Below are 20,291 nucleotides of genomic sequence, written 5' to 3'. Positions count from 1 at the left end.
AAAATAATTTTGAGTTTTTTCTAATCCTGCGTAACCTGTGTTGTGTTGCTGCCAGCACAGGATCATGAGAGATTAGAACAGGGCCCATACAACACCAGCAACAACAGCTTAAATATCCCTAAATTAAAACATCAATTATTGCAGTAATTTCTAGCCAAATTTCACAAATATTCAATATTTCATTTATTACTTTCTTTATTCCAGAAAAATAAACTTTTCCCCCACAGCAAGAGGAATGGAGACAGGTTTAACCTGCAGCTCAATAGACCTTCACTTTCTCAGGACAAATTTTAAGTGGGGCCATGGGACAGCAAAGTGGATGTGAGCTGGACAAATCCCAGTTTTCCACTGCAAACTTTCTAACCAGAAGTCGAGCACAACTAAATTTTTTGGACTGTTCAGAAACGGAGTCCTTAAAAGAACCAGTTAACTGGAAACAATTGGCAGGTGGGTGTGTTTATACACCAAAAAACGTTTAAATCCAACTCCTTTTCAGCAGCAGCACAGTCTGGATCTGCTCAGAAAGGGAAATCTGGGTTTCCAGCAGGCAGATCCACCAGTTTGATCCATTTAATGGTAGCTCAACAGGGATGTTATTGATTTAGGTCCCCAGAATGCAATGTCCTTGGACAGCCCAGCTCCCATAAAAGTGACTAAAATGACACAGCTCTGCTTGGATTACCAACAGGAATATTTCTGTTCCTGGATTTTTTTCCCCACTAGTACACTTGGAAGCTGATGCCAGCAGGTTTTTAATTCCAAATTCAATCATGAGGACCAACCACAGCCTGTGGTAAAGCCCTGCAGTGTCCAGTGCAGGGAATGTGGGCCTGAGGAGGGGCTGGCTGATGTCTCAGCAGCTCATGCCTGTTCCCTGGCACCAGCTGCCAGCCCCAAATCCCCCAAATGTTCCTCTTCCCAGGCAGTGCTGAGGGCACACAAACACTCCTTGGGCTGTAGGTCAGTCTGTGCTTGGGGTGTCCTGAACTCCTACAGCCCTTCCTTACTGTTTGAGGAGAGGAAAGCAAGCAGCAAAGTTTGGGGAAGGCACATTGCTGTGTTTTTTGTGACTTTGACCCCTCTGGTTGCTGGTTTGTGCCACTTGAGTGCCTTCAGACCCTTTAGTGTCTCACTCCAGCGTTTCTTCCAGCACTTGGCAGATCCAGCTCCCTGCAGAGGAACCTTCTGGCCCTGGGGCTTCCCTGTGTGGATCCCCAGTTCCTTCTGTTCCTCTGGCACCTGGCTTGTCACAGGCTGGGGGACAGCAGGGCAGGCATGGCATCCCCAGTGTTCCCAGGCCTGCTTGGTTAAATCTGAGAGCTTGCCTGGTGCTTTCTCCTCCCTTTCAAGGTGTTGTCATCTACAATGGCAGAGGCACTAAGGGAAACTCCTAGCACAACCTAAATAATCTCAGTTGGATAGATGGCAACTCCCCTGCCTAAATAATCCAAATTAGATAGAAGATGGCATCTCCCCAGCCTAAATAATCCAAATTAGATAGAAGATGGAATCTCCCCAGCCTAAATAATCTCAGTTAAACAGAAGACGGCAACTCCTCAGCCTAAATAATCTCAATTAGATAGAAGATGGCATCTCCCCAGCCTAAATAATCTCAGTTAGATAGAAGATGGCATCTCCCCAGCCTAAATAATCTCACTTACATAGAAGATGGAATCTCCCCAGCCTCAGTTAAACAGAGGATGGCAACTCCTCAGCCTAAATAATCTCAATTAGATAGGAGATGGCAAGTGCACAACCATCATGAATCTACAATGACAGAGGCACTAAGGGAAATTCCTAACACAACCTAAATAATCTCAGTTGGATAGATGGCAAGTCCCCAGCCTAAATAATCTCAGTTAGATAGAAGATGGCATCTCCCCAGCCTAAATAATCTCAATTAGAGAGAAAATGGCATCTCCCCAGCCTAAGTAATCTCAGTTAAACAGAAGATGGCAACTCCTCAGCCTAAATAATCTCAATTAGATAGGAGATGGCAAGTGCACAACCATCTTGAATCTACAATGACAGAGGCACTAAGGGAAACTCCTAGCACAGCCTAAATAATCTCAGTTAGATAGATGGCAACTCCCCAGTTTAAATAATCTCAGTTAAATAGAAGGTGGCATCTCCCCATTTTAAATAATCCCAGTTAGATAGATGGCAACTCCCCTGCCTAAATAATCCAAATTAGATAGAAGATGGCATCTCCCCAGCCTAAATAATCTCAATTAGATAGAAGATGGCATCTCCCCAGCCTAAATAATCTCAGTTAGATAGAAGATGGCAAATGCACAACCTGCTATTCCCAAACCTGGCTTTATCCAGTCCCAAACTGCCTGTGCCCTTGGAATGCAGTGCCACAACTGGGTATGGTCCTGGTTCCAGAGCACCATGATTTTCACTTACTTGTGAAGAAAATCTTTTGGTTATTGACATCAGCTGGAATAATAAATTGTGGGAAAGTGAAATTGTTTTAAAAAGTCAGCTGAAGGCTTGAGTGTCATCTCATCAGTTGCAATAGGAACAGAACACAGCATTTCCTCAGACCCTGGCCTTGATCACAGCATGCAGGGAGGGATTGGCAGCTCAGGTTTTTCTGGATCAGAGTGTCAGTCAGTTCCAGGGAGGGGAGAAGCAATTCTGAAACAGGCAATATGCCCTTTTTCAGTCACAGACATCCTGACACACAAAAATGGAGGAGTTGCTTAAATCCCACTGATTCCAAGTGTCTTATCCTCAGCCATTTATTTCTCTGTGCCACTTGCTGCCTCTGTCTGAGAAGGGAATATGCATGAGGAGCCCCTCTGAATGGTGTCTGGGAGCATTCCCAAATGCTCCTCTGTGGAAAGGGGAGGTCTGGCTTCTCCTGCTCCCATTTTCAGAGAGTTCCCAGACTCTAGACTCCACACTGCGGTGGGAGGGGGATTTTTATTGATGTAGAAGGTAAAAAATGATAGATTCAGTAGATCTTCTCTCTTGATTGATTTAGCTCCAGCAGATCATCCTTCTGTGTAATCACACCAAGGTCAGCTCTGTTGCTGACTGCACTGGCCACCCTCTCTCCCCCTGCAGGTACAAGAGGCTCCAAATTACATGACAAACTTCAGAATGCACAATTGTAAAAATAAAGATTTTATTTGTAAAGCATCTTTGAGAAAATTGTTTAAAATACCACTTCCCCCCCCCCCCAAAGACATTAAATACACTTGGCATGAACTGTCCCAGGATTGTTCAAGCCTGCTGTACATGGTCTCTATTTAACACTATTTACAAAGACATCAGAAAGGTTTACTGACAATGAGGATTTGCTATTCAAAGTATATCGCTCAAAAGAGAAATAAAAGAGTATTAACACAAGCAAGAGTACTCATTTGTGTTTCCAAGAGAGCTCCCTGAATAACTTGTATTTACTGACAGAATACATTGTTGAGTGACTACTCAGTGAGTGGAACATCAGAGCTAGCTATATTTAAAAGCCACAAAATAGAAATGTAACAAATACTAATCACTCTCTTCCCACCACTGAGGTGTCTGTGACTCCACACCCCAGATCTTAACCACGACAGACATATTGACCCTACACAGAAGGAAAGGGAGAGCAAGGCATGCAAGCCCCTGTTTCATAGGTCCCTGCTGCTAAAAATAATATTGCAGCCAGGGTCCTCAGCACGGCTGTGCCAGGAGCTGTGTCACAGCACAGGGAATGAGGGATAAGATTGAATGCTGGCTGCACAGGGAGCAGAGCAGAGCTGCTGGTGCACCTCTGCTTGTGCTGCAGTTCTGGCACCAATGTACCCAAATCTGTGCCAAATCACCACAAAAAAACCCAAAAACCAGGGGTGTTCAGGGGCTGCCAGCCAGGGCCTCAACATCATGGTTTAATACTCAGTGCCTCAACAGGAATTCAAAATATAGAGATACAGGGAGAGCTGGTTTGAAATGAAACTCATAAATCCTGCTGGAAATATGTAGAGCAGTAAACTGCCCCTTTGTCATCTGTTCAGCACATTCCAAGAAGGAAAAACTGCATCACAGAAATGGAATAGAATGTAACTTCACCAGGACTGCAGTGAAGAGGGGTGGGAAAAGGTGAAGGTAATTTCTTCTAATTGTTCAAAAAGCAATTAGGAGAAATCTGAAGCAAGGTCTGCTCCAATGCCACAGGAGCTGTTTCTTTTGGACTGGACTCTACTTTGGGATTACCAAGAGCAGGACAGAATTGCACTATATGGGACATCCTTGCTCAGCCAACCATTTTTGACAGGCAAAAATAGGTGAGTAAAATACTTTTGGCTCAAATTGGCCAAATGTTTGCCTTCCCCACCTCTGAGACTATGCTGTGACACCACAGCTGGATTTAGCATGCCTTACATTTGACACATATAAACAGTTATTTCTTCATAGCCCAGCAATTAAAGAAACCTTGAATTCAGAAACCTCCAAATCAAGTTTCTGGTCCAGCAGACTTCTACAGCAAGTGCACATAACTGAGATTTATCCCATTTCCCTCCAAACTCCTAATCAAGCTGCAGATGCTGGATTGCTAATTGTCCTGGGCTCATTCTGCAGTCACAGAAAAAGGCATATATATATATTTATAATTCTATACAGTGATAGGAGTCTCAGGGGAGGTGAATCACCCTTGGGCAAGTGCACAAAAGCCAACAGGATGACTCTGGGCTCAGCTGAGCATTCAGGTGACATGCCACAGCTACCAGGCTCAGTCACCCTGTTTTCAGTGCCACCTAAATAGAATATTGAGTAGTTTGGGTCTTGTCTCTCTAGATTGCCAGTTTTAATAGTCATTGCAGTACCTATATGGGATAGGCTGAAGAGAAGTTTCTCTGTTCCTCACTCTACCAGGTGTACAATGAGGAAAAATCCATACCTGTTTAAAGGAAGATTCATTAGGTGTTGTTAGAAGCTCAGGAGTTTGACAATGCACATTGGGAAGGAAAGGGTGTAAATTATCCTAAGTTATTATGCACAATTAATATAATAATAACATCAATATGTATATATAATATAATAATAACATCAAATTATAAGATAAATATATTAATTTTCTGCCTTGCCCAAAACATTTAAGTGAAGCTGATGGTTTATCTTATAAGTGCTTGTAGACAAACATTCCGATGAGTCCTGAGGGTTCAACCAAGTATTTACCTGATCTTCTCCTCCCATGGATGTAAAACAGAATTGCCAGCAGAATCACCACTAATGCAACTCCCAGCAGAACTCCAAGGACAATCACTGCTGCTCTCCAGGAGGAGATGTTGTCAGCTGGTGACTGAGCAGACACAGCTGGAAATTTAAAGCACATTTTAGGAATGTTAGCTAGAAACAGTAAAGAAGTGGGTGTAAGAAATCCTGGAGCCCTAAGTGACAGCTGTGTTTTACTGCTTGGCAGCTTTGAAATTTTGAATAATATTGAAAATGTTTTTGAATGTGGTGAAGATTTGCTAACTAGAAATCTTTTATGAGGGCCCTTGTGATCTCTTGGTGTCACCCATAACAGCTGCTCTGAGGATTTGCTGGATGGATTGGTGTAACTTGAGAGTCTTTAGATCTTTTGGTGTGAAGAGAACCCATCCTTTGAGTCTGGAACTGGGCATGTGTAATGACTCTTTAAAACAGGTCCATAATCTATATTAAATCATTATATGTTCAGTGAATGTTTAAATAGATTACTTGAACTATTTGAATCTCTTAAAAGACAGAAGTTAATTTATCATCTTCATTTAACAGCAGTAGATCTGACCCTTTCATCCCCACACCATTACAGAGAAGCTCTTTCAACATCACTTACTTTCCACTTCACTTTTTCTCCCAAACTTGCTTGTTAATACATTACTCAGGCGGGTCTGTATATCACCCACATCCATGGCTTCTTCTTTTGGCAGCAAAAAGAGAAAATCAGCAATCACACTGCCAGATCTGAACCCCAGAATGAAAATATCAGAGTGGTTATTCCCCAGTTCAGCGTGCATTGCTTCAAGAACCTGTGCAAGGTGAAATTGATATTTATTCCACTTGTCAGTCAGCTGAGGCAGAGCAGGAACACAAACATCCTGCACACATCAGGGCACTAAATTTTACAATATTATATTATAATATACAATATACAATATACAATATACCATATACCATATACAATATACAATATATAATATAATATATATAATATATAATATATAAAATATACAATATATAATATATAATATACAATATACAATATACAATATACAATATATAATATATAATATATAATATATAATATATAATATATAATATATAATATATAATATATAATATATAATATATAATATATAATATATAATATATAATATATAATATATAATATACAATATACCATATATAATATATATAATATATATAATATATAATATATAACATGTAATATGTAATATGTAATATGTAATGTATAATATATAATACACTATATATTACATATTATAATATATACTGTATGTTAATAATATATTATTATATTATATATAATAATATATATAAAATGATATATTATTATTTTCTATATCATATCTATTAAATATATATATTTAAATATATAACAAGGTATTAAATTTTCCTCACTTACTACTCTTTCAAGGCAATTGCTTTGGGATAACAAATAAAAAAACTCATTGGAAGAGGATGCCAGAGCAATGCATTGTCTGTGATTGAAAATGTGAAATCTGAGTTTGACTTCCAAAGCTCCAATCTGTTTAGCTAGTTATCAATGAATAATGCATTAGAACAAGTTGTCCTCCTCCACAAACACATATGGGACCTTGATTGTACAAAATTTGGAATCTACAAAGAACACCCAATATTTCTAAAGTTATGTTCACTGTCCCTTAACTTTTTTTAACATGTGCAACTAAATTTCAGGCATGGTTTTGCACACACTACCAGCACAAAACTTCATGTGAGAAGTTTAAAACTTATTTTTGTCACCAGATTTTCAAAGTCATGACGTTACAGAACACCTTTGCAAAGAGAGACAAGGGTGTGATTTGCCTCTCAATCATTCTGGCATAAACCAAGTGTATTCCTGTGACATCAATCAAAATCAAATTAATTTCACTGATATCTCCAAAAGTAGAGCCTTGCTTAGTGCTTTCAAATGGATACAAAGCAAGAACAAGCAGTCCCCTTTTTTAAGTAAGACTGGTTGAAATGTTTTTGTCAGGACTGATCTTTTCAGAAAATTAGGTGTTTGATTCAACCCACTAAGAGAAGCTATCTTCTCCCTGTGGATAAATATGGTATTTTACCTGAAAAGTCTGAAAGATTACTATTTTTCCCAGATGATAACAAACCTTGTTCTGAGTCACTGCTCAGTTTTCTGCCTCCATCTTTTCTATGGGATAAACCCCACACTCCAAACTTTGCATCCCTTTAAGTTCTTTGGACAGAGGCTTCAAAAATTATTTTCTTTTCCTCACCTTGATGAGCAGTCTACATAGGAAACCTGACTTATCTAGGCAAAACTAACATTTCAAAGCTACAGCTACAGAGTGGAATATAAAAGAAATAGTTCAACATTCAAACTGGGGAAAAAAAAATCCAATAGAGAAATTGTCTATATTTTCAACCATGTTAGTACAGCCTGTCTTTGATTTTGCCATTTTTCTGAAGAAAAGCTGACACTTTGCATGAGGTAAAAGCTTATTAAAAGCCAGTAAAGGAATTCCTGCTGTGTTCAGTCAGGTTGGAGGAAACCTTTTACATCCACTAAAATAAATTTTCTACCCATGAAGTGGAGATGTTAGCAGTCATAAGACAAGGTTACCTCCGAGTTGGCGTGGTGAGAACAAATTAATTACTGCTTTTGAAATCTGTGGAGTTTCTTAGCTAAAGGGTATGATCATCACACTAAAAATAGCTGTGCTAGTTATTTAAAGCAGTCTACCCCAATCTCACAGGTTGATATCCATCAGGAATCCTGAGAGGTGTTGAAATTATTAGGGTTTTTTTTTAACATGCTGCTAAAGACAGTTGAGTGGCAGACTGATGCTTGTCAGCATTGCTGCCTCAAAACTTCCACTTTTGCTCCGTTTTTTCCCCCTGAGATGGGGGAAAATGGGGGAAAATGACCCCTTGATACTTTGCCCAATCCTGCAGCCACTTCCATGACTCCACTTCCAGTGTATTGCCAATAATCTGGATTTACAGTACACATTTGCAAAGTTTTCACGTTTCCAAATCTGTGCTGAAATGCTGGTTTTGAGTAACTCCTTTTTTTTTTTTGTCTCCACAGGCATCAGTTCAGTGAAGTGGGAGAAAATAAACAGAACGGGATGTTCCTTACAGAAATAGAATTTTCAAGTGCCTTTCACTAAATAACTTATATTTGAGGATGGCTTAGGGAATGTAGCCCTCCTCATTGGACAACAGGCTCTCTGTCCTTGGCAGATTTGGTGCTTCCTGTACTGTTTTTCTCTTTTTCACCTGTCAGAGTCCTGATTTAACAATGAATGTAGGAGATTAAGGCTGCTAATCACAAGCCTTTCTGCAGTTCCTTCATTGACAAAGAAGATTGCATCAACTTACCTCTGTTTTGAGTCTTTTAGACATATTTATGTAGCCTTCACTATCAGAGTTATAAAGTGTGTTATTAAATTTCTCGTTTTCGAACCAAACTCTGCAGGAAAATGCTTGGTTATCTGGAAAAAAGAAAAAAAAAAAGAAGGAACAATTAGGTGAATCCCAGGATGACCTCCACAATTGCTCTTTGGACTTTATTATCTCATGTATTTATAATATGGATTGATAAAAGCAGAAAATAATAATAATAATAACAATAACAACAATAATATAATGTATTTATAATATTAATTGATATAATAATAGTAACAACAACAACAACAACAACAACAACAACAATAATAATAATAATAGTAATAATAATAATAATAATAATAATAATAATAATAATAATAATAATAATAATAATAATAATAATAATAATAATAATAATAATAATAATAATAATAATCATGTGTATCATGTGTGTCTAATGCAGTGGCTTTGGAACCTTCAGACCCGACTCTCTCCAAGCTTGTCAGCCATCACAATCCTCCCAAATTGTTCACCATTCTTGTATTATTTAGGGTGCATCCCACTCCCTAATTCAACAGCCACTCTCCCATTGATTCCAGCAGAAGTAACACCAGTCTGTTAGGCTCTGCAAGGCTTTTAAATCCTCCTGAGTAGGTGGATGAGCCCTGAGCCAAAAGAAGAAAGCTTTACATAGAAAAGTCCAGACTAAAATAGAGCTGGAAGCTGACACTGAAGTTTGATGGAGGCAGCTTCTTCACCAAAGAAGTGTGAACTTCAGATGCTGTGTGAACTGACACCATAAAGCAGATGGCAAAATACTCCTGGGAGATACTATATTGTGAAATAATACCCTGCAGTTATGGATAAACAAATGTTGAGGTTCTATAAACTTACTGGAGCACGCAATGCCTTTCAAGTCAGAACAGCCAGTACTTTGTGCTAAACACAACTCAGTCCCTTTGAAACAGGAACCATAATCTGCAAAATAAAGGTAAAAATCAAGATAATCACTTCTGTGCATGCATTATCAGTGACAATAAGAAAATTATGGAATAGGTGAAAGTCTTTAATTATGGCCAAGGAGTCACCCAAGCAGCAGTTCCTTTGGCCCAGTGAGAACTTTGAATTGCAAATTATAAAATTGGAGCATATCAAAAGAGAGGCAGGTGGTGGGTGGGTAGGTGGTATTTGAGAACTCACTGAAATAGCACTGAGAACTCTGATTTCTTATGAGAGCTAAAGATATAGGTTGTGCTATTATGTGCTTGTACAACTCAGGTAAGCTAGATGGAGTTTTCAGAAGTAAAATTCCCCTGAAATTTATTTTGGAAAAAGATATGCATCATGGAGTCTCAGAACCTCAGTATGCTTGTCTGGACTTGCTAATCTGAATTATTTATGAAGGGTCAAAACCCATTAAAGGTTGGTGTTGCAGGTTTTATGTGGTTAGTTCATTGGATTATATCCCTAGTTCTCATAGAATTGAACGTAATCTTTAATTTCACATGAAATATGGATGACTTGGTCTTTATTGCTCTTTTTAATTAGCTTACAAACAATTTTCTGGTAGGGCAGATGGCTCCAGATTCCAAAAGGAAACCATTTTTTATTTTTCTTGAATAGAGAAAGTAATAAATGAAAGCCAGTGGACTGAAGAATTGAAAGATTTCAATGGAAATAATGATGAGAATTCCTTGGCTTTGTGGTCCTAACGACTAAGAGAGAGGGTAAGTCCATCAGAAGGAACCCCACAGTCCACTGCCAAAATAATGGCCCTAAGAAAGGTTTTGAGAATAATCAGACAATCCATTAGAGAACTCAAAAAGGGATTGCAGCAAGGACATTTATGCTTTAGAGGTCAAGAAATGCTGGAAGAAATAACAATTGCCAAAAGTCAAGTTAGATCTTTCAAGTTATATAAAAAGAAATCATGAGCACTTTCTCAGCCACTGGGAAAGGATGATAAAGTGCAGCACAGTTTTATCAAACTAGATCATGCCAAAATAACCCAGTGGCTCCCTTTGACTGACAGGATGACTTTTAGATCTCTGCCTGTGATGGAGAAGCAGCAGTGCCAAGTGGGAATTTGTTTAGTGGAAAAAGTTTTTTCTAAAGGGATTGGCTAAGAGGGAGATGGCAATGGGGAGTTTTAAAAGGGGAAACCTTGATTTAGAGGGATATTATGTGTCACGTTCCTGCAGAATCAGTTTTAGTACAGAGACACAATTAAACTGTTTGCCTTAATGTCTATAACCCAGGATGAAATGTAAAAGGTAACAATGACAATTAAGGACTGCCTGCATTCACAAGAGCATGTAGAACCTAAACTTCACACTATCAGAATATTTTCTGGTAAATTTACAGCCAAAATATCTTGAATTCTGTACAGAATTATCTGGCTCAATAATCCCACAGGATCAGAAATTTTACAGAGCAAGCTCTTACTCTTGCAAACTCCTGTTGAATTCAAGCAGTCCCATCCAAATAAGGGGATGAGTCACATAAATAAAAAACAACTTGCAGGAATAAGAGTATGTGAGATCAAATCCAGACCATATGGCAACAAGACACTGTGAGTTTCTATGAATTAAAGAGGTGCCAGGGGGATGGAGGAGGTACCTGTTCGGACAGTGACTGAAGCAGGATTGCTCCCAGCACAAGATGACAGTGCCACGGAAATGGTGTACACATGGCCAGGAAGCAGGTTTTCAATCACAGTTTCTGTCTCATTTGTAGTTCTTGTATTTATCTCCTCTCCATCCTTGACAGAGATGCTGTACAGGCTGCCTGTGCTGCTGCTGCTGCTCCAGCTGAGGTGAATTTCTTCTGCAGTCACATTCTGAACTCGGATGGACACTGTCACTGCAAAGTGGGAAAGTTTCATACAGCTGAGAGCAGCCCATTTCACTCCTGCAATTCTACATACTTATTATTAAAGGAAAAATACTAATTAAACCAACATAAACTCTTGTGTGGTTTTTTGGAGCTGATTTCAGTTTTCCACCTCATTCTCCCAAAAGAGCAGAAGTGAACCATTTGCTCTAGAGACAGAAACCATACATCAATGTACTTTGTTTGATGGCTCCAGAACACAAATGTGGGACATTGTGCTTGGTCCTTGCCTTTCTAACTACAGGCAATGTGTGGTAAATGGTCAGAACTGTACAATGTTGCTTTTAAATAATAGAGAATTGATGAAGCTGATTGAGAAAAACATGAGCATTCTGAAATGGACTGGTATTTGACTCATCCTGATATCCTCAGGAGGATAGATTTTTAAAATACCACCAGAAAAACCGAAGTTCAGAGCAGTAGAGAGGCATTTATTAAATGTGCTTCATAGTAGGGTTAAGAATACTCACTTATCACCCTGGTTTATGCCTGCAAGCAGGCACCCAGTGAACATTTACTGGGTCCAGGAGAGCTTTACCAAGGTGTAGAAACTGCCTTGATTGATATTTGCATAATTATGCATTTCCAGTGATTTTATCAGGCTTCCCTTTCTGAAATGATATCCAGGGATTTTACCCCACAGCTGATATGACCAAAGGGGATCTAAGACCCCTGAGGAGCCACTGGGCTGTCCTTGGCCATGGAGCCACTGTCAAAGACCAAGCTGTACCTTACTGTGTGTGTGCATATCTCCTACTGCTCTCCATGAACACTGTGAATCCAGAAAAAGGATGGATTAACCCCTTGGACCCCTCTGAAGAATAATATTATGCTCTAAAAATGGAAGTCATGCTGCCTTTGTTTTTTGGGTGCAGAGTTCAAAAAGGCTGCATTCTCTTCTTCTCCATCTTTGCTTTACTTTTTTATCCCACGGAAAAATGATGAAAAGTTCATTACTGCCTATTCTTTGAATATGGGCAGATAGCCCTTTGGCAAAAAATTAAAGATGCACTAGAAGAGAATTAGTATTGAAACAAGTAAGAAGCAAGTTAGCAAAAAAAAAAAAAATTAACTGTATTCTCCCAATGAGGAAACTGCCTCTAGTATTCTGTAAAAGGAGATTTCAAGATCAAAACTAACAAAACCAATAAAAACCAACAGAAACCAATAAAAAACAATAGAAACCAATAAAAGTTCCTATTGACATAACTTGGCCTATGCAGCATAACTGTAAAGCATTTTATCCCTGTGGCACTGCCTAACACAAGGTGTGTCATTTCAAAAACAACCTCAGACAGGAACTGCAGCTTTTCAGAAAATAGATGGATGCAGGGATTCATATTCCTGGATTCAATATAAAAAGCTCAAATTCCAACAAAAACAATGCAATGAAAGGAAATTATACACAATTCTTCCAAAAATAGAGCAAAATAAATTTAGTATCATGTGTTAAAATACTCACAGCAAGTTGTAGAAATAGAAGGATTAACGGATGTTGCTGTACTGATGTTTGTCGTGGATGGGGTTGTCAGGGATGTGGCAGGGAGGGAATGGGAGGTGTTGGCAGTGGGCTCAGTTGTTCTGTCCTCCTGGTTCATGGTGGAACTTTCCCCTTCTCCAGGAGGAGTCGTGGCATGGCTGCCTGCAGAGGCTGTGGAGGATGAGGGAGGGGAAGTGGCCATCACCAGGGCTGTGGATGGGTGGGATGTGGTGGCTGAGAGCATCCCAGTGGTGCTGCTTTGCTGTGGCCTGGGGGACACAGCTGAGGAGCCCATGGAAGATGTGCCAGAGGTGGAAGGCACTGGTTTGGTGCTGGCTGTGGTGGCAGCTGAGCTGTTCACAATGGGCTCTGACTCATTGCCCGCAGTGGAGGATGGAGAGGAGAACACCAGGGTTGTGGATGGGTGGGATGTGGTGGCTGAGAGCATCCTAGTGGTTCTGCTGGTGCTGCTTTGCTGTGGGCTGGAGGACACAGCTGAGGAGCTCATGGAAGTTGTGCCAGAGGTGGAAGGCACTGGGTTGGAGCTGGCTGTGGTGGCAGCTGAGCTGCTCACAATGGGCTCTGACTCATTGCCCGCAGTGCCAGCAGTGGAGGATGGAGAGGAGAACACCAGGGCTGTGGACAGGTGGGATGTGGTGGCCAAGGGCGTCCCAGGGGTGCTGCTGGTGCTGCTCTGCTGTGGGCTGGGAGACACAGCTCCCTCAGGAGAGGAGGAGGAGGAGGAGGAGTGGCTCGTCACTGCTGAGCTGAAGGACAGGGAAGAAGCAGTGCCAGTCTCTGGGGCAGTGGTGGTGCCAGTTCCTGTTGTTGAGAATGCTGTGAACGCTGCACCACTCCCAGGAGATGTCCCCAGTGAGTCCCTTTCTGACATTGATGTTGTGGGTGCAGTGTCCGTCCTCCCTTCTCCACCCACCGTCATCGTGGACTCCGGCAATGTGTAAGGGAGGGAATGGGAGGTCTCAGTTGTTGTTCTGTCCCCCTGGTTCATGGTGGAACCCTCCCTTTCTCCAGGAAGAGTCATGGCACTGCTGCCTGCAGAGGCTGTGGAGGATGAGGGAGGTGAAGTGGCTGTCACCTGCTCAGTTGGCTGTCCCTGGGGCAGGGCTGAGGTGAGCTGAGGTGTTGGTGTCCCTGTGCTGCTGCCCACAGTGGCTGAAGACCTGGCCTCAATGGTTTCTGAGGCAGGAGAGGTGGAAGCCACAGGCCTGGGGGTGCTTGGGCCCTGTGTCCCTGTCCCAGCAGTGGAGGATGGAGAGGACACCAGGGCTGTGGATGGGTGGGAATGGGAGGTCTCAGTTGTTGTTCTGTTCCCCTGGTTCATGGTGGAAACTTTCTCTTCTCCAGGAAGAGTCATGGCACTGCTGCCTGCAGAGGCTGTGGAGGATGAGGGAGGTGAAGTGACCGTCCCCTGCACCGAGGACTGTCCGGTGGTGAGCTGAGGTGTTGGTCTCCCTGTGCTGCTGCCTGCTGTGGATGAAGGCCTGGCCTCGATGGTTTCTGAGGCAGGAGAGGTGGAAGCCACAGGCCTGGGGGTGCTTGGGCCCTGTGTCCCTGTCCCAGCAGTGGAGGATGGAGAGGACACCAGGGCTGTGGATGGGTGGGATGTGGTGGCTGAGAGCATCCCAGTGGTGCTGCTGGTGCTGCTCTGCTGTGGGCTGGGAGGCACAGCTGAGGAGCTCCCAGGAGAGGAGGAAGACGAGGAAGAGGAGGAGTGGCTCCTTGTGGCTGAGCTGAGAGGTGGGGAGGAAGCAGCAGTGGTGGTGCCAGTTCCTGGTGCTGAGCTCTCTGCACCCACCATCCTCATGGTGGAGGGGGACAGCAAGGTTGTGCCCAGGAGGGAGGTTTGGATTGTTGGGGTGTCAGGCTCTGCCACGGAGCCATCGGAGCTGTTTGCTGCTGGGCCAGCTCTGCTGCTGCTGTTTGTGCTCCTCGGGACACTCGGGTGGCTCTCAGAGGTGGCAGTCTTTGTGTCCTTTCCCTCTAATGCCATCAGGGTACCTGCCAGAATGTCAGAAATGTGGATTATGGATTGTTTTCTTGTAATTCTCTGAAGTACTTTAATAGTTACCAATATAACTGTCTTCTTGTGTGGAAAATTCACTCAACGTTCTCATCTTCATTGTTATTCCTTTCCTTCCTCATTTCCACTTTTGTATTCTTTGCTATTCCTCAACTACCATGAAATCTCTGTTACTTCCTTTTCCATTTGCATAAATTTGAGGAGATCTTACCAATTTCCTGGTAATACCTTTTTCCTGTATAAATGTAAAGATTTATATTATGTTTCTATTCCTAGTCTACTTTTTTTTCCCAATTTTCTACTCATAATATTTCTCTTCTTATAAATATTATTTTATTTACAGCAAGGGAAGAGTTTAGTGGTGGACTCATCAGTATTAGGTTTAAGGGTGGACTCAATCCTAAAGGTCTTTTCTATCCCAAATGATTCTATGATCCTATGATTGTTCTAAAGTATAATTCCTAGAGAATAAACAGGAAAATTAAAAATTAGTAGAATGAGTTTTTCAGCACAATTTTCCCCTTGCCTGTTTGTGCATATTTTATTGCTTCAATTTCTTTACTTTGCAAGGCATTTATTTCTTTCCTAATTACTTTCTGTCAGGCAGGAGAAAACAATTTTTATGAAGATATCTTTTTGTTGATGTTCTAAATAATATCAAATCTGGGTGAAAATCCTTTGCCTTCTTGTGTTTACTTCTATTTCTAACTACAAATAAATTGTAACTCCTGTAGTTCCCAAATGCGAAGGTGACAACATTTCTAACACTCTCAAAGTTTCTTTAAAAGGAAAATCAAACCCTTTTTTCATTGTGATTAAATGGTCAGGCTAATTTGGGTTTAATTAATTTTTTAAAATTGGGTTTATTTAATTAATTTTAAAAATAAAATAATATTTTAATTTTAATTAAAATAGTAATTCAATTAATATTTTACTTGATCTGGTAATTCAGCTTTGATTTTGAAGAGGGGCTTTGTTCCTGTTGAAAACCCAGACATATCCTTCTGCCTCATTGCAATTTTACTCCTTAACAACACTTAATTATTATCCTGGATCTTTGGGTTTGGCTGAATGAAATTTAGAGGATTCTCAGACAGGGTGCACTGGAACAGCTCTATCAAATTCTTAAGGACCACATTAATTAACTGCTTTTGACTCTATTCACCTGTAAAATCAAGGTGGTATTTTCATATCATTTTAATGTCAACATAGAAACTTGTAATATTACAATTCATATTTTTCAAAATTCTTCCTACAGACTGATATCTTTTTTACCCCCAAATACAGTTTGAATTGTAAGATCCTGTGCTTGTATCTCCCAGATTTTTAACAGCAGGTGTTGATCAGTCAAGAAACTGGTGGTTATCTGCACTGAATGACATGAAACCAGACATTAAGAATAAAATAATGCAGCCCTCTGAATTTCTAGAATTTTTTTAATCTCTTGCAGTGCAGTGAGAATACAGCGCAGTTAATACAACTTAATCCATACTTTTTTATGTGTTTTGAAAGACTCCTCTAAAGAGTCTTTCAGAGGAGAAAAAATGGCAAAATGCATCATTCATAACTAAGCTTAGAGGTAAAAAAAGTCAAAAAATCTGGTCAGATACTGCATGTTTGATCTTTTAGATGAGTTTTCTGAATACTTTGCTCTCATTCTTTTACCTACTTACAGCTTTATATCCCTACTAAAATATCTGCTGAAATACAATGCATTCAAGCTAAACAAAAAAAACTCCAACAAAACAAAACAACAAACCACAACCCTATAAATATTGCATGTTATTTGATTTATATTTATTTTTAGCAGCCCCCCCCCTTCCTTGATTATCATTTTGAATGTTTTCCAGTGACGCACAGCGACAATAAATAATCAAATTAATTTCTACTCACAGAGGAGAACGGAGAGGATGAAGTGCCAGGGGTAATTCCGAGTGCCCATGCTGAGTGTCCCCCTCCTTGCAGCGCTGAGAGTGGCATTTTGAATGGAGCACTTGGGGAATTTAAACAGGGGCGAGGCTGCAAGTGTCACCTCCCAGCCTCTGCGCGTCGGGAGCGCAGCCAACGCAACGAAAACCTCACACCTGACCTGCTCTGCAATAAATCCCAGCTTTCTGCTCAAGCATGCTTGCTTTTCCTTCATGGAGGAAGGTCTGAGTGTGAGCCAAAGGTGAGCCAAAGGCAGGAAGAATTTAGTGAGCAGTGCAACGCATCTGAAGACCCTTTTGTTCAGGGTGTTTAATAAGCAAAATATTTTAACAGCCTTGGGGCTGGGCAATGCGTGACCTAATGGCAGTGCAACACTTAATATGAGTAAAAAAAGATGCTTTAAGCAAGTAACAAGCAAATATGGTCTAGTAAAGCTATAAAAACACAAAGCAGTTAATAAACTACACAGTTACAAAAGCTTCTTTTTAATTCAACCAAGAAAAGAAGCCTGGGTCCACAAGTCTTGCCTGAATGTGTAGGTCCACTTTTTTCCTTTATTTTTGCCTGTATTATTAATTTTCCTGTATTATTTTCCTGTATTATTAATTATTTGGAAGCAAATGTTTAAATATTCAGTTCTAACTTGCATGTTTATTGTATTAGAACAACCAATTGCAAGAACTGCACCAAACAGATGCCAGTCATTGCTTCTGCGATGCTGCAAAGAGACTGGAGGGGTTGTAAATCTCCATTATTTCACTCCTTTGAAGTGGGTGGAAAAAACTGGATGACCAGGCTTAAAATACTAGAAAAAAACTGGATGACTTGTCATTTTTAACTGAGTTCATCCCCATTTTCTTTAGCAGGTAAACTCTTCATAACTACAGGCAGCTGCCATGGACAATCACCAAATCTGGGTCACAACTTTAACTCAGTGATGTCAAACCTGCCTCTGTGTGCCTGGGGCTCATCAATGATTTAAACATTTACATTTTGTCATATTTTTAATGCCTGAGGTTTATACTGCTAAAAGTCTTAATTAAATCATTTGCAGTGAGATTTTTTTTTCCAGCCACGCTATGTGAGAGGAATGCTGTCCTGAGTAGGGTGGGATGGGGTGGAGTGGGGCAGAGTGAGGTTTGAAGAGAGAAGATCATTATTTACCTAATTCTTTTTCAAGTTTTTTACAGACCTGCAAGACTTGGCACATCTAGAACTGCATAAATTCCAGATTTTGCTTCGGCAGCTGTTTTCTAAAATTGGTTTCATTTTGGTTTTACTCTGACAGGGAAGTGAGACAAAAATATTCCTTGAAATGAACTTAAGGGTATTGTTGTCTGGTGTGAGGCAGCAATTTCAGCTTTGTGCCTTGTTTGATGTAGAAACTCCTGACTCAGCCAGATCTTTTCTTAGCAACCCCTTGTTTACAGATCTAACTGGAACTCTTAAAGATTAAAAACAAGCTATTTCCTCTTGCATAAATAATTGAAAATCACATTTTCCCTCTACTTAGGAGGTCAATGTTGTCAGACTTCTCTCTTTTGGACTTCCATAGGACCAAACCCAGACTCTAATTCTTGCTCATGGTATAAGAATTCGAGATTCTTATCTCTAATGAGATAAGATTATCCCACCATGGGGACTCTGGTGGTACAATTCCACACACCAGGGCAGTTTCTGACCCTCAGCCCCTCCCCTGACCTCTGCAGGTCCAGCTCACATGCAAATAACCTTTAATGAGCTTGCAAACTGTGGAGTGCAGGGTGGGAAATGCCACTCCCGACTTTCTTAACCAGGATTTTCTCTGAAATTACATCCATGGAAACTTGGCTGCAAAGTCTACTAAGTCAAATTCTCGGTATCTTAGAAGCACCACTGGTTTTTAGTGAAGTCTCTTTTAGTGAAGTCTTAACTTGTGAGAAGTCTCTTATGAACCAAAAGAAAAAACCAAGTTCAGATTTAGCAACAAAAGTCCATTTTTACTCAAATACATATGCAAGTGACATATTGCATTAAAAAAATTCCAAAAATCTCCTTTTTTCAGGAAATAGGTACAGCAGAGTGGGTGTTGCATTAGAGCCTGCCACCAGGGCTGAGGTTCAGATAAACTCCTCTGTTAGGCAGCCTCAATTCCACAGCTTCTCTTCTTTCACCTTGACAGTGCCCCAAAACCAACTTTTAATTCAGCTTGTCATGTACTTTACAGTAAAAGTTGCTTTCTGGTAAACACAGAACAAGTTTTGCCACATGCCTTACAGATAAAAGACTTTCCAGTATGAAACTGGTGACCCTTCTCAAATATTTTAAGTTCCTTGTGACTCATCTCACCAACCTTTAAACCCAAGATTTAAATGATCACTTAATTCTTACATTTATTTTTGAAAGATGCCGAAGAAACTCAGGTTTCACCTAGAGGTGGAAGGTGAAGATACACAAGGAAGTAAAAAGATTAAATGACATGGAGTTCACTTACAAGAAACCTTGTCATTCCTTTGGGGTGATCAAAGACTCAGGACTTTGAAAAAAAATCTCTCTTTAGATTCTAATTTCTATCTGTTAAAAACACCTTGTTAAAAGCCTGTGTTTACCAAGGGTTTAACTTCTCAAAACAAACAAAAAAAAAAAGAATGATGGAGCTAAAAGAAATACAGAGGACGGCCAAATTGGTGAAGGCAATATCTTATTAAATCAAAGAATACAATGTGGAGAAAATCAAAATTCTTCTGGGCTTCCCCTCAGCCAGCTTGACTTAGAAGGAGCAAATGTTAGGGAGAAATGCTCAGTGACAGCTGAAAAATAAACAACCCATTCTGAGGCACTCAGTTCTCTAATTTTCCCTCCTGACAGCCATCCCCAAGCATTTCCAGACTCTCACTGTCATTTTGAGAGTCAGAGATGTGATTTCTTGTGGAAATCACAATTTGGGGGAAGGGGATAATGCTGCTTTTACCTTTTTTCATCCTGCTGTAGTACCAAACTTACATGTCCAAGAACTTCCAGAAACATGTCAGCACTGTCAGTGAGGATGTGCATTGGTCTGTGGGTGTTAGGAGTGAAGGAAAAATGGGATTTTTAGGTAAGAAATGTGCTTCCCATATGGGTAAAAATGTCTGTAAGTTCGCATACCTGTCATTGGTAAAAATCCAAATGTGTTTTATTATTATAAACAAACCCAAAAATTTATTATTTGTGTTAGAATAACACAAACAGGGCTCTGTAGCCAAACTGCTCTCATAAGGAAAAGGTGAATGAAGCAGCCTTAGAAACAGGATGTGCCTGCACTGTCACAAAGTGTGGACACAAGATGGATTTTAGACATTCAAACCCTCCTGACTTCTATAATCACTCAAAATTATTATT

At 40.3% G+C, this 20,291-nt stretch overlaps 1 protein-coding gene across 2 annotated transcripts; it reads right to left on the bottom strand.

Annotated features, from left to right (window-relative positions):
- Positions 1–3,194: 3,194 nt before the first annotated feature.
- Positions 3,195–17,168, bottom strand: LOC134432463 (mucin-2-like). 2 transcript variants are annotated; one of them, XM_063181249.1, is made up of 8 exons: positions 16,896–17,168; positions 12,944–14,980; positions 11,209–11,451; positions 9,484–9,567; positions 8,581–8,693; positions 5,813–6,005; positions 5,170–5,307; positions 3,195–4,891 (listed from the first exon to the last, which is right to left on the bottom strand). In XM_063181249.1, the coding sequence occupies exons 1-8, from the start codon at positions 17,143–17,145 to the stop codon at positions 4,860–4,862; spliced, it is 3,090 nt and encodes a 1,029-aa protein (XP_063037319.1). In that variant the 5' UTR covers positions 17,146–17,168; the 3' UTR covers positions 3,195–4,859. The 2 variants fall into 2 exon arrangements, with proteins under 2 accessions (XP_063037319.1, XP_063037311.1); XM_063181241.1 differs by having other exon boundaries at positions 3,195–5,307.
- Positions 17,169–20,291: the final 3,123 nt, after the last annotated feature.

Source organism: Melospiza melodia, chromosome 2, assembly GCF_035770615.1.
Source record: "Melospiza melodia melodia isolate bMelMel2 chromosome 2, bMelMel2.pri, whole genome shotgun sequence".
Taxonomy (NCBI): Eukaryota; Metazoa; Chordata; class Aves; order Passeriformes; family Passerellidae; genus Melospiza; species Melospiza melodia.
This window is presented reverse-complemented; position numbering and strand designations above follow the sequence as displayed.